Source organism: Poecile atricapillus, chromosome 8, assembly GCF_030490865.1.
Source record: "Poecile atricapillus isolate bPoeAtr1 chromosome 8, bPoeAtr1.hap1, whole genome shotgun sequence".
NCBI lineage: Eukaryota > Metazoa > Chordata > Aves > Passeriformes > Paridae > Poecile > Poecile atricapillus.
In genome coordinates this window covers 7,930,191-7,945,231 of record NC_081256.1, presented here as the reverse complement: position 1 = coordinate 7,945,231, position 15,041 = coordinate 7,930,191, and the positions used below count along the sequence as shown (strand labels likewise).

Here is a 15,041-nt window from a genome sequence, read left to right as displayed (position 1 = left end):
ATAGCACTAGTAGATGAAGATTTTTTTTTTTTTAACCCTGAGGGCTTTGATCCTAAGGCTTATCTCAAACCATGGGCTTGGTGAGGCTGTAAGAATGGACAGATCCATGTGTTCCTCAGGCATGCTGGCCAACCTGGAGCAAATTCCTCTTTACGGTTGGTTTTCAATTTTGCATCACAGTCTCTGGACTTAGTCAGGGTGCCAACATTTTAAATCCTGGTCTTTTCTAGGCATGTTGTCTTCCTTTCTGAAAGCTTTTGAACACTTTCCTATGATGCATGTATTCTTCATCAGATAAATGGATTTGCTCATGAACATGAAGCCTCTTCAGAGCAAGCCTTAAGTGTTTAAGGAGAGCAGCTTATCTGTTTACATAGCTTGTAAGCAAAGGATAAAATGAAAAATTATCTTATGAATACTTCATTAGCAAATCTATGGGGTTTTGTAGCTCTAATTAAAAAAAGCAACCTGATTGCTAACCCAGAATGTTGTCACAATATAGGAATTGGGGTTGTAGCAACACTAGGGGTATTATGTACCCAGCCCACACTCACTGGAAGGGAAAGGTGAATGTTACAAAAAGCATTTCTCATTCCTCTGCTTCAGTTTATTAGTAGCTCCTATGGGAACATTTACTGAAGCACTCTGCTGGTCCTGCTATCAGGTTTCTAAGGGAGGAATTGCTCATTTTGCTTAGAACAACTCCAGGCTCATTAGGTATGTATGATTGTCATGTGATGAACGTGCAGAGGAAGCAGCCATTGCTTCATTCACGAAGTGATGGGCTGTGAGCTGCTTGCTGCTGCAAGACCTTAGGGTTATCAAGAGAGATTCTGTGGAGGCTTCATCTTAACGCTCAAGAGGAGTCAAAAAACCCCAAATCCAGTCTTAAAACTTAGAGGAAGAAAATAGAGAATGAAACAAATACAGTGTCCTTTATAAAACTGTTGCTTGTCAAAATTTGGAAGAATTTTCTCACTTCTACTTTTTCTTTCCCTTTTGACCTCCATCCCAAAATCTCAGGAAAGCATATATTAGGACTGGAAGAGTTTCAGAGAAGAAAAACAACATGGTCATTTATGGAATGGGACTCAGCAGATCTCACTGCAACCTCCTAGTCAGAGTGGGGCAGCTTTGGGATCAGACCACATTGCTCATGGCTTTTCCAGTTTGATTTTGAAAACTGCCAAGGCTGGAGACTGCACAGCTTCTCTTAGGTGCCTATTCCATTTTACTTCATGATAAATTTCTCCTTTGATTCTTCTACCAAAAAAAAAAAAAAAAAGAGCTCCTAAAGCAAAAAGTCACTCAATGTCTAATGTCTAGAGGAGAAATGCAAAAACCTTGGAAAGGCTAATCTAGGCAATTGAATTTACAGCATTATTTGATGTTAAGAGCCAGGGACTTGGTAATTGTATTGCTTTAGCAAACCATGTTGCTAACCCAGTCACTTCCCTCAGGAGAACTGCCTGGTTCTTACAGGAGGTGCAGCTGTGACATTCCCACCCCCCACCCCTGACTCTTCACTACTGTAGTTTTTGTTTCCCTCACAGGTACTACCTACCTTTACTGCCAGATGTGAAACAGATTGAAAGGTTTAGTTAAGTTCAGAAATGTTTTTCATAACTGAGATTTAGCTTAGATGATTTTAATTTCTGTTATAGACCTAAAGAGGGTAGCCCAAAGGCTCTTCTGATTTCTGTGGCTGGGAATTTTTTCTAACTAAAATATGCTCTAATAAGATTTAATCTCTTCCTGTAAATGCCGATTTGTTGAAGTCCTTAGGCCACCACAGCTACAGTGGCACATCTGCCATAAACATACTGACCTCTTTTGGAAAGGGACTTTACTTTGTGCTGCATGATCCTATTACAGAGCTGCATGGAATGTATTCCATCAAATATATGTATGTATTTTAAACAGGTTTCTGCTGAGTGTCACAGAATGGACTTGACATTTTATCAGAAAGATACAGTACTACAAGAGGATTTTTCCAGATTGTTTTCCAAAGAAAGACATCCTCTGCTGATTTGAGACCTTTGTAGGAAGATGGTGCTTATGAAAAACTTCTTTTGTAGCAAATACCTCTTCAGTTCATAAAGAACTGTAATGCTTTGGGGGTGCCTTTACTTTCTAAAACACTTGGAGCTAGTTGATTTTTAGGATTTCTGTTCAATCCAAGTCATTCCATTCTAAAGCACTGCTGTTTAAGTAGCCCCTTCACTTCTATACACTGTTCTAATGAGTACTTGACTGAGTAGTCTAGAGAGTCAATTTGCAAATAGATTAAGTGCATTGGTCTTGCAGAATAGCTCTCAGAATCAAACCTGACTGTTTGGAATTCCCTGCCCTTGCTGTGAGTTTAGCAGGGGCTGCTCTAGTGGCTGGGGCTGGCTATTGGCCAAGTACCCTCCTAAGCACTGAGTCTCCTAGAGCAGATGCCCATGGAGTGACTGGCCAAGAGCTGAACCTGTCCAGCCAGTAGGATATTGTGGTGCACGTTTGTGATACCATCTCGGTATGTATTTAAATGAATTCTGGGGATCTATTTAAGGAGTGAATTCTAACAGTCCTCTCCTTGAAGCTCCTGAGTAATACTGGCCAAATTGCCCTCTCTGCCTGCTACATTATTGAAATACATGGGTATGGATGTGCTCTCCTGTTCTAGGGGATTTGAAAGCACAAGGGCTTATGATGCAGCGTAGTATTCACATCAGTGAGCTCAGGCTCAGATCAGTTATTTACCCATCCTTTTTTGTCTCCTCTTTTGGATCAACACTTTGTTCAGCATTGTTGGCATGCTTTATTTTAAGCTGCTCAGCCTCACTTTCCCAGGAGCTCAGAACAGCCTGGCTTAAACCTCAGCTGCTGGAGGTTGAGGCAGTGAGAAAGATCCCTGGCTGTGTTTCAGATTTGAGGTAGGAGTAGACAGTTCTAATCTCTAATTCAGAGTACAGGGAGAAACATCAGTTTGTCTGTTCCAGAGGTGGCAATTTGGAGATCTCTGCTGGTTTCTCTCTCATCCATACTCAGAGTCACTTAAAACAAGATGAAACAAGGCACTTCTGATGCTTTTGTCCCCAGAAAAGCCTGTACAATTTTGCTTTCAGGTCCTTTTGTAGATTTTGGTATGGAGGAGACAGACCACAGTGCCTTATCTTCGCATTCATATTGGAAATTTTAATTTTGCAGCAGATTCCTGGTCTTATTTTATCTTGCAGTATAGATGTTAGATACAGCAGGGGATTGAGTTTTGCTTCTAGTTCCAAGTCATACGTGTCCTGATTAATAACAGAGAGGAATCCTCTTAGAAGAATTTCTTTTCATAGCAGTGGAGGTTTGTGGTTGGTGTGACTTACATCAGTGTCCTGTTTCAGCTTGCCTGCTGCCTGGTGGTTTAGGTCTGTCCCTTACAAATGAAGGAAGTCTGTAGTTCAGTAGAAATGCAGTGCATCTGTAGCATCTTTGTGAAGACTTTTCTATCCTGTTACCTGTAGAATTAGTTTTCTTTTTAAGCTTTTGATAGGATGGTTCTTGTATTTTTGGCAATCTACTCTTAATTTTTCTGTGGAAAGAAATCTTTTTTTGGTACTAAATGCCTCAGCTAGAGGAATTGAAATTATTCAAGCATTTATAGTGTACTCTCTTGATTCTTTAAGATGACTTTTAGAACTCTTGATAGATTTTTAAATAAGGGTGAAAAATAGCACCACCACTCCCCAACACTCCTACTTTTTTCATCCTAAACTGCAAGGGCTGCAGCTGAAGCAGCTCTGGATGCACTGGGTGTTAGGGGACATGCGCCTGTCTTTATTTGTAGGATGAAACTTTTCACAGGTAGCACCTTGTTTGTTTCTATGACCAAAACAGTCCACAGGACTGTTGGAATCCAAGAACCTTCTCCCTAGATAACCGTGATGATGGTATGAGATGTGTCGCAGTCTTTTTTTAATCAGAATTAATTCATGAAGACCTCAGGCATTACTCTTCTGCTTAACACAGGCCTGTAACACAGAGCCTCTTGAGGGGCTGGTGCCTTGGAGAGGCAAGTTCTTCAGTCTTATTCAAATGGAGGTTACAAAGCTTCTTCCACCTTCCCTGGGAAATGGGATATTTATTCCTCTAAATGACTGCCAGTGTAAATGCACATACAGGTCATTGTTTCCAGGTGGTGTGTTAAGTGAAGTTACTGACTCTAGGACTTTATTTCTTCCTGAAGTGCATCACATCAACTTGGGGAATGTTAATGTAAAACGTCAAGCCACCTTCACTTTTTTTTTGGTAGTGTGTGAATTAATTTTCACTGTATTACTTGATTTTACAAATGTGGGTAAGTTTATTTTCTTCTTGGTAATTTTAAAGTCATAAAAGGAAAAGTATTGTGTAGCTAATTTGTTAGAAAATCTTGAACCGTCATCATTCTAGTTTAATTGCAGTCAAGGTGAGTGTTTTGTTTCCTGTTTGCATCTGTTGAAGCCTTAAAGCAACAGGTAAGGTATGTGACAATCAATATGGCCATTTTTGGTTGTTGCTTCTGTGGCATATTCTGGAACTTCTGAATTTCCTAATGCTGGTGTATATAAATTCTAGGCTTTTGTTATCACAGATTTCAAAAATCATCAGTAATTTCTGTTTCATTTTGATATCACACCAGCCAAGCTGTCCTGGGTTTTGGAGTGAAATCACAAATGCAACTGCTGCAGCCTCTCAGCTCCATGCAGCTTTTTTTTGGGGGGTGTGATTAAAAAGCCTCAAGCATTCTTACCTTGTCACGCTGCTTTATCCTTCCCTTTGTCAGTCCTAATTCCCCCACTTCAGGGGGGAACTTTCTGGCTGAAAGCTATAAAATGGTGTGCAATAATAATGATTTTTGTTCCTGTTAGGACTCAGAGATTCTGTTTTTCCTGTGTCTTGTTGAGCATTAGGTGGATCCGGGGGAGGAGACCTGCTACATTTTCACTCTGATCTTATTAAACATTTCATTTTAGAGCTGTCAGTGATAGTCTGACAGGTTTACTGGGACTGCCTCAAGCAGGTCTGTTTCTGTGTGGAATCTCTTCATGGTGTTAGAGAATGGGTTCTGGTTTTGGTTTTTTTTTTGCAGAAGGATCACCCTTTCCTCTGAGTGTATGTGTCTCTTTTCTGGGATGCACCGTTACCTGTGCCTGTCATCCTCAAAAACAAACATAATTCTTAGATTTGTAGCTTTTGCAACTTCTACTTCCAAGAGCACCCTGCCTTTGGAGATACACCACAGATGTTCTGTACCATGAACGAGTCTTCTCTGTGTTTCTGCGGATGTACCAGTCCTGCCTTTTCCTTCACTTGCTCCGGTGGTGGTGGAGGATGTCTCCACCCTGGGATAGAATCATAGAATACCAGGTTGGAAGGGACCTCACAGATCATTGGTTCAACCTTGTCTGGCGAAAACACAATCTAGGAAAGATGCCCTAGCAGCCTGTCCAGCTGAATCTGAATTATCCAATGTTGATGAGCCTCCAGATTCCCTGGGGAGATGATTCCAGTGGCTATTTGGTCTCTTTGAAGTAGCATTTCCTACTGAACTTTGTGCTCAGAGGGAGGAACCTGTATGAAGCTCAAACCTGTCAACATGGTCTACAAAGTTTCTTGATGTAAATTCAGAGACATTATGTGCAAATAATGTTTGACAACTGCATTGTAATATTGTGTGTTAATGACCAAGGAATGCCATGTACTTTGTGCTTGCAAAACTTTAGAGCACCAAACAGTTGGTAGAGGGCCTATATATGACTTTCTTTCATATTCACACTCTGGAGTGAGACTGAACTTGAGCTTCCTGCCAGATGCCTGCTGGGTGGAAGTGCTGGAGGGTGGATGTCCTTTCACTAGTGCCTTTCCACCCCACCTGAAGACAATGTTAATCCTTTCCTAGCTCAGAAAATTCACGTTTTGGACTTTCTTCAGTGTTGAGTGGAGCATCTTGTCTACTTGTTTTGTCTCTAGAGGCAGGACTCAATACAGATCCTGCATCTGGATTTTGCTACCCCAGCTTGGATACACAATGGGTTTTGTTATATGCAAGATTTTTCTCCACTCTGAGAGATGTTCTCATTGCCAAAAGAAAACCTACACCAGAGAGAAATTTTATTTAAGTAGATTCAGTAATACATCTGGTGTTAATTCAAGGGCAGGATATTAAGGTATTTACTTGAAGAATCTGGCTTTATCCAGTAATTTGTCAGAAGTACACCTGTCAGTTATTTCTGTACCTCTTCCGAGGGCTCGGTGGTGATCTTGCCCTTCCAATTCAGACAAGGAGCCGTGGTCAAAGCACCTCCCTTTTCCCAGGATACCTGACAAAGAGAATTTAAACTAGGCATTTATATGCCTAGTGATTGCACATTTTGAACCTGTGTCTGTAGTACTCATGCTCAGGTACTCACACAGGTGCCTTTTCACATTGCTTTCATTAACAAGGTAGCTTTGGATATGTGAGTGTCACATCCATCTCTTACTGCCTTTCCCTTCATCCTTGCAGTGTTTAATGCCTCTTTCAATTACACATTGAGAAAAACTGAGTGTAGAGGGGGCTTGCATTAGTTTCTGTAGAGGGAGTTTGCATTCAAGCTTTCATTTAGCAGTTCTTGTAGCTAGGTGAAATGCTTACTGTCTCCCAGATGGAGTAAGTGTATGGGTTATATATCTCAAAGGAGTCAATTTACTTCTAATTCTTTCCCATTTTAATAAATAGTGATCACATATCTTTCAAGCTCAGTAGTACTTAAACATGTTGTATGTTGATAATATTCTTGCTGTTACCGGGAGCTTTGCACATATTTAAAAATTCATTGAGGGAGATACTCTTTTGATCCTAAGTGCAAATGTTATCCAGAAAACTTCACAGAGATTGTACCATTATTTTAAGCTTTCTGGCTTGCATTTCTATGCAAGCCCTTAATTGAATATTTGCAAAAGGTGGTTGTGCTCTACCTTGCCCTTTGCTTCACCCCTCTGGCCCCACTTCTTTTAAGGCAGGGATCCCTCTTAAAGCATGAGGGAAGCTGGACTTGCAGGGCTGTCTTCTGGCAGCTCTCTGCCAGAAATTAGATTCCTTTCCTCTGCAGTAGAATTCTCAATGTGTCTTGAGACATTGAGACATTCTTAATATGCAACCGAAAATGTTGACTTTGTGTTCTTTACTAAAAGCATTAATAGAAACTCAGCGGACAATATACCTGAGTAAAACGGTGTCATAAGGATATTGTCCAAGATTTAATTTTTGAGTTGTTTGTGTGTTGTTTTCTTTAATATAATTCCTCACAATAGCTTCATTGTTCTGTGGGAAACAGCAGATTTTGCTTTTGTTTGCCTCATGGTAGGGAGAAAGAATAGAATATGAAAGTAAGAAATCTGATGTTATTTTCCCCAGAATTTTTTTTTGTTTCTGTTTCACAAGTGACTTAAATTTAGAGCAAACTGTTCAGTAGGTGAGTCTTAACAGACGGTGTCTATACCACCTGATTAAAACCTTGAAGAATGTAGAGAAAATTTACATTAAATAATTTAAACTCAAAGGGAAAACATTTTAACTCAAAATTTTGAAGCAAGAGGCTGTTATGGTGATCTACGAAATCTGGCTGTACAAATTTGGTGATTTGAGTTGAAGAGCTGACTATGTACACAGTTTCTTATAAAAGCTGTATGAAAATGAAAATACAGAAAATTAATGTGGCAAATGTATTTTTAATAACTTACTGTCTTAGCTCATTAGTTAAGATCACCAGTTATTCTCAATGTCTGTCTTGTGTAAGACTCACATGGGGACTGACATGAGCTCCAGCATTGGGAGTCCATCAGTGTCTTGGGGTGACCACTACTTATGTTGGTGTGGCAGTGGCTTTTAAATAGTCCCTCAACAACTACTGATAAATAAAATTTTATGTACATGACTGGATAAAGTCCTGTGCAGCCTGGTTGATTTTCCTAGCTGACCCTGCTTTGAGCAGGAGGTCAGGCTGGAGACCTCTGGAGATGCCTTCCAACCTGGCTCATCCTGTGATCTTTGTGTGTATAAATGTGTGTGAGGGTGTAAGGTTGTAATGTTTATGGATCATTTATAAAGAAATGCTGGGTGATTTCAGATGTTGCTGTAATAAACTTTCACTCTGCTGGTTTTCTTTGCCCAGTCTGCCACTAAGAAACCCCGGAAGTCTCCAGCGGACAAGGGGCGTTCCGACGCTGGAGCTCGAGGAGCAAGTCGTGGGAGAGCCAATGGCCACCCGCAGCAGAATGGAGAAGGGGACCCTGTCACTTTGTTTGAGGTGGTTAAGCTGGGAAAGAGTGCTATGCAGGTAAAATGTCTACTTGTGTTCCTCCTCACAATTCAGTGTATTCTGACTGGAGCCCAGTCAAAGCTGTGCTTTTGTAAACAGTAGTATTTTCTCATGACTGCATTGGTCCAACAGACTGCATATGATAAAGTACAGGACTGAGTGGGTTCTGATTGAGGGCTGTATCCTGCTGAAGAACAAGAGACCTGTCAGAAATCCATGTGTTTCAAATTCTCCATTGTTGATTCATTACTCTGAAGTTAAAAATATCTGTTGATAATAAGAAGTTCATTAAAGTATATCCTGTAGCAAGCTTTATATGGGAAAAAAGTATATGAAAATAATGATGAACCCAGGCCTTTTTTGTTCACTTGTTTTTTCAAGAATACCTGCTCACACAAGCAGTTTGGAGCCCTTTGCACCGGAACTTGCATTCCTGCTGTCCCCATCAGGACAGTAGGTAAAGGCTAAACTATTTCCCTAGACTTCCACTGGGTCTGAGGGAAAACACTGACACATTCTGAAGGCAAATTTTTCATTGTATAATAAGTAAGATCATCCTAGTTGCCTCTAGAAATGTTTCTTATCCGCTTATGTTTTGATCAGGTCAGAGGTCTATACAGGATGTGTGGGGCCAGGTGAGTCACACCTCAAGACCCTGCACAGAGGATTGGTTTTGACAGTGTTGTGTGGTTTTAGTAAGCTGCTGTGCTGCAGCTCTTGGTTTTGATACTCAAAGGAGAAAGAATGGGCCCAGAACACTTTTCATCTCATGCAAAGCTGACAGTCATTCCTACTCTGAAGGATTGTTTAAGCAAACCTCCTTTACTTTGCATTTCAAGAACACAGGACTTAGCCAGTATCAGTTAGCTTGTTTTGATGCTGACTAACATGAGAAAAGTACAAATTAGGAAAATTTATGCTAAGTCCCAATCTCATTATTACTTCTGGTGTAGCCAAAAGCTGAGCCTCTTTTAAGTCCCAGAGGCATCATATACTTCAAATGAGTGAAAGTTGTTGAACATTTCCTGTCTCAAATCTGTGGAAAGTCTGAGATGTCATTTTAAAGAAGTAATACACAGGAAGGAAATGAGAAGTTTTGTTCTTCATAGTTTCTGTGTTTACACTTATTCAGGATTGACCCTTCTTATCTAGAAGGTGAAGACAGAACAAATTTACTCCTAAGAAAGCTATGGATTCCTTATGTCTTTTTTTTTCCTACAACAGAGCTTCCAACTTTGTTTGGTTTTCAGCACTTTTTCAAGTTTTGTTTTTGGCAGAAATTGAGGAAACATCTGGAGTCTATTTTCTGGTTTTACTGTGGTACAGAACATACAATATACTTTGTACAGTATAGTTGACTTAGAGTTATTGATATTTGCAGAAGCCAAATGGAAGGGAATGGGCAATTGCTTTGATATTTGATGACTCTGTGTGTATGTGGTATTGACTTTGATACTTTTTATCTATATCAAAAGAGATGCTGAAACAAGTCTTCTGCAGATTAAATACAAAAAAAAATAATTGTCTGCATGTTTGTATTAAGAACCCTGTGGAAATCAGATAGAAATAAATTGTTTTTAGAAGTGGAGAATTTGTATATGCATGTGTAGGTGGATGTCTGTCTGTATATTCCCATATACCTGTATCCACAAATCACATATGCATAGGACACACACAAGCGTAACGTGCCCAGCCTGCAGGTAGGAGGAAAAGTATACAGCACCATTTAAGCAGGGGTGAGATTATATGCAAATAGTAAAGGAATAAGCCTTTTGTATTTGAGATATATGAAGGCCTGGGGTACAAAAAAGCATAAATTACTTGAGCCCTAATTTCAGGAGTATGCATCACTTGAGCACCTTTGAAAGATTTACTGTTGGTAAAAATATTCTGAAAAATCAAAGAAACCCTACAGCAGGAAAGAGAATGCAATTAAAATGTGATTTAATATTTTTTAACTTGCACTTTTGCACAATCATCGCATGTGAAACCAAGGTTCTTTAAACCAAACTTATTAGTGTCTTTATACTTGTGTTTTTCCGTAATATATTAGGATTTTGATGTAACAATTAGGAATGCTTGGCATATTTGTTTTTCATAGTTTTGATGTAGGTTTTTTTGTTCAATTTTAGCAATTTTGTCAATATTGCAGTTTTCAAACAAGTGCCATATATTTGTATTTGGCAGAACATATTATTTCTCAATATTTAGTTATTTCCCTGTAGTATGAACTTGTAATTCCCTCTTATATAATTAATTTTTTTGTTCTAGTGCTCCTAAGTTTGCTTTCAGCAATGAAAACCCAGGAAAATTCAGTTGAAATATTCTGAGATTACATAGAAATCATGTGCTTTTGTTTCTGGTCTATCTGCTCCTGCTGTTTGCTCTCAGAATTTTTTTTAGTTGTTAGATTTTTCTGGCTTTGTGGTGCCAATTCATAAAAGTCTGTTGCTGAATTCAATTTTCACTTCTTCTAAGCTTCTCTATTTTTGTTCTCACAGCAGGATTTGTTTATTACTTCTCTTCAGGCTGGTTGCTTCTTCCACAGAAATAAAATCAGTTAAATTTTTTGTATTTGAAGTATACATAATTTCAGGGTTGTTCTTTGCATAAAATCTTTTCCTCTGTCATGGGGTGCTGCTTGTGTCTTGCTTGAATTCTGTATATCTGTTTGATGCCCATGTTAAGTTGGTATCAGACGGTTGTCAATGTTTTTCATTTGCTCTGTAACCTTTTGTACAGTTAGTGCTTCAGAAGTTGTTCTGTCAGCAGCTCTCTGTGTATGAAGTGTGACATGACCTTCTGCTCATGCTTTCTGCAGGTACATTTTCAGGTGTTACTCCATTAAGGCTGTTCATAGAATTTCTTCAGTGATTTTTGTTTTCATAGTCAAACATGATATTCTTCTGCTTTTTGTCATTTATCTCTTCCATATATTTATTTTTTAGTTATATCATTTTATGGTGACAGCTATATTCTCTACATTTCCCTACTTTGAACCTCCACATGCTGAATGGTCTCTATCAGCATTTGTCACGTGCTCAGCTGCCTGCTGGTTGGAATGAAGGCTTGGGTGAGCCTCTGCTCTTCCAGCTGAGCCACCCAGGCAGAGACTGACTGGTAGCTAAAATATGCAGACATTTCTACATTGGTCTCTGACCCTGCTTTTAAGATGACAGGGACTAAAGAAACTGTGATGAGATCAGATTTTGTTTAGGACTCAGACTGCAAATTTCTCATGAGTTAGTTATGACCAGTTATCTATAGTGAAGTTTGTACTACTGGTAGTCAAACAGAGCGCAGAAGTGTTCTGCTTCCTTGTCTGCAAAGGATTTTGTTCCCCCTGAACATCAGAGAATGCATCATCAGTAATCCTAGCAGGTGTTCAGTACTAAAACATGAACAGATCTGTGCCTTGATGTCTCTGCAATACTCCATGCATTACCAGGCACCCTCAGTTGGTGTTGGCAGCTTACTACAGAGTAGGGGCTGATTTTGAGGAAAAAAACCATAAAAAATTGCTGCCTCTGCGTAGGCTCAGCTAATAAAAGGTAATCTTGGTGTTGATTAGACATAGTTCAGAATAAATATGGCTGCATTATATTGCCAGCAAGTATTTTAAGAGAAGTATCCAAGTATCTAGTGTGTTGAAATGGATTTTTTTATTGTGCCACCAGTTTTTCCTTGTCTTTCCAGAAATCAAAGCTACATGGGGTTCCTCACTGTTCTTACCTGCTCATCTAGGCACATGAGGATTTGTGTCCTTTGAGGTTCCCTCCCTGTCCAAATAAAGCTGTATTTGTAGCAGTGCTTACCCTGCCTTGAGAAATCCATCTCTGGCAGACTTATTCCTGATTAGAGTGATTATATAACCATATTTACCTTATGCAGGAGGAATTACGTGTGTTTTTACATAGATCCTTGAGATTAAGAACATCAGAGCAGCTTTAACTGGATTGCACCAAAAGCCCAACAGCCTGTCTCTGACAGTGGCAGAAAGGGAATAAGATGGCAAAAATGAGTTTTAGGTACTCTCTCTACCTCTGACTTTTTGCAGCTCAGAGCCACTGTGGTGTCTGTGTTCTCAGTGGTCTTAAAGGCTCTCTCTTTTCTGAGTTTCTTTTCTCCATCTAAAAGAGTTTTTTGCTGGATCACATCTCTGTCTCCCTCAGCTATTTCTGAAATCAGAGGTCTTTGAAGATTAAAAATATACAGACATACATTAAGTATTACCCATGCTTTTTGTGTTAAAGGCAAGGTTAGTTTAATTGTCCTTTATTGTATTTTAACTGCTGTATTCTCCAGCTTGAAGGATGGATTATAACTTAGGGTTTCCCCAGATTGTCTCAGAAATTCTGTAGGAGTTTCAGCATGCAGGCTTTAAAGTTTACTGGGCAAAATGACTGCATCTATTATTAACATTTAAACTAATATTTTCATTTTGTTAGGCAGATTTCTTCTGTAGCCTAATCTTGCTTTGCTTTTGATTGTATGGTACTGAATTAGAAGAAAAAAAATCAAAACTAGGTACATGTTTTTATAGTTGTTACACTTGGAACAATTTAGCCACCAAATGAAGCATTAATTAATTAGAGGAGTATCCCTTAATACCAAATGAATTTTTCTGCAGTCATCAAACAAGGCTTTTTTTCCCTTGTGATTTAATAAGATGTGAGATGATTTTGCTGTTAACGTGAACACAAATGCCAGTAGTGCAGTGTGTGAAAGCATTTGTACCTGAAAATACTCATTATATTTGAAGGCAGAAAAGTCTTTGTCTCTCTAGAATGTTGATGTTTTTTGAAGTGTCTGGGGTGATCTGTGAACCCTTTACAAACTATTCTAGCAAAGTAGTATGAATCATGTGTTCTAATAAATTGAAGGGTTTCTGACTGGAATAACTACATTTTGTTTCAACACTCCTCCAAGTATCTCTTCATTCCATTGTTTAACGTTTATGAGCAGTTTTGATGCTTTGTAACATCATTCATGCCCATGATTGGCTCAGTTTAAACAGACACAGCCCCCTGGAAACAGTGTAACATGTCAACTGCGAGAAATGAGCACCTTAGAAAATCTGTACCACCTTAGAAAATCTTGGTGAGAACTTTGCATGGTGCACCCACCTTTTCTGAGCACTCAAGCGAGGAACTGCTCCTCTGACTAGTGTGGGTCTGCTGGGCAAGAGTGCTCAACCTCAGGACTTCCTGTGATTTTAGTCCATTTGAAAGCAGAATTTTCCCAGTACCTTTTATGCACTCAGTGTAATTCCAGTTAACCTTTACCATTCTAAGATTCTCTTAAGGAAATAATTTATTTTTTTTGGGGTAGCGGTTTTTTCTCCCAAATGGTTCAATGTAACATGTTACATTGAATTCCCTGTGTAATGATATTTAATACCCAGTCTACTGCATAGAAATATTTATTTACACAAAATTCCAAATAGATAATCCTGTATGGAGAGTATAAATCCCTTAGTTTTATTGGGAAGAAATACTTCTAGGATTGTATTCCTTTCTTCTGTGTGCTTCAGAAAATAAAAAGTTACATAGGTAGACACTGCATAAAACAAGTTTTTCCATTTTTGCTTACTGTTATCTATAGTGAGATTTTGGTTGGTTTTTTTTTTTTTTTTTTAAAGGAATCATTTTGGCTTCTCAGGAAGTGCATGATAGGTCTTAGCAAAGTATGAACTCTTTCATAATTTAAAATTATGATCCTTAGAGAAAAAGAACGAAGTGCATGTCCTTAAGCTGCAGTTCATTTTTATTATCCTTATATTAGGTTTTCACTGGGTGTATATTAGACTGCAGTTTGGAATGCAGCCAGGCACTCATCCTGGAGTTTACTGTCCAATCTAAATTGCACTTTCACACATTAGGAACTACCTTCTCCCCTGTAGCCATCTGTGTAATTTCTTCAGTTTTTACAAAATTTATCCTTAAAAGTCTTTTATTCTTTTTTTTAAAAACCCAACCTGAACAGATTCACTTAAAATATTTTTGCTGAGTGTTTTAAGTCTCTCACTACTTGTCTTTTTTCCCCTGGGTCCTTATTTTAAGTGTACTAAGTTCTTCTTATTATCTGTTAAAGTATATTTTCTACTTTTCTATTTTAGTTGCTCTTCATACAGGTTATTGAAATATTTAATTTCACTGTGCATTCCCTTTTTAATCAGTTTCAAATTTCATTTGAGTGACTGGGATTTTGGCAGAAGTTGTTAGTGTAAGCTTTGATTATTGGATTTTTTCCTACCTTGATGTAAACACATTGCACACACATTCTAGAGTAATTTTTTTTCTTTCATATTCACTGTAAATGAAGCATGTCCATGATCAATTGTATGAAGTGGCAAATTATTTAAAGTTCCATATACTCAATTTGCCTTGGTTTACAGTTGACTCAGATCTTCCATTTTAACATGCACTTTGTATATGGTGTCATTTGTTTTCCCTTTTGTTTTAGCACGGTTGCCAGGTTGTTACTTAATTGAAATTGTGAATCGGCTTTTTTTGAAATCAGCTTTCATTAATATTTAGTGGGACTGTGCTAATTTACATGAACTGGCAATGTGTCCTCTGTAGTCAGTCCCTCTGGTTCCTTCAGTGCTTAATGCTCCTGAATTCTCTCACACTGAAGGAATATGAAGTGGATTCATAGCTGCAAAGCCTAGAGAAGGTAATAAGACCATTAGCTTCATTATTTCATTCATTGCATCTGACTTGC

General features: G+C 38.6%; 1 protein-coding gene across 2 annotated transcripts in view; it reads left to right on the top strand.

Moving 5' to 3' along the window:
- The window catches only part of STAG1 (STAG1 cohesin complex component), a 163,874-nt gene that overhangs the window by 47,061 nt on the left and 101,772 nt on the right, over positions 1 to 15,041 (top strand). For both annotated transcript variants that reach the window (XM_058843430.1, XM_058843429.1), the window contains one exon: positions 8,169 to 8,333. In XM_058843430.1, coding sequence (XP_058699413.1) covers positions 8,169 to 8,333 — 165 coding nt within the window. The remainder of the gene's footprint in view (positions 1 to 8,168; positions 8,334 to 15,041) is intronic.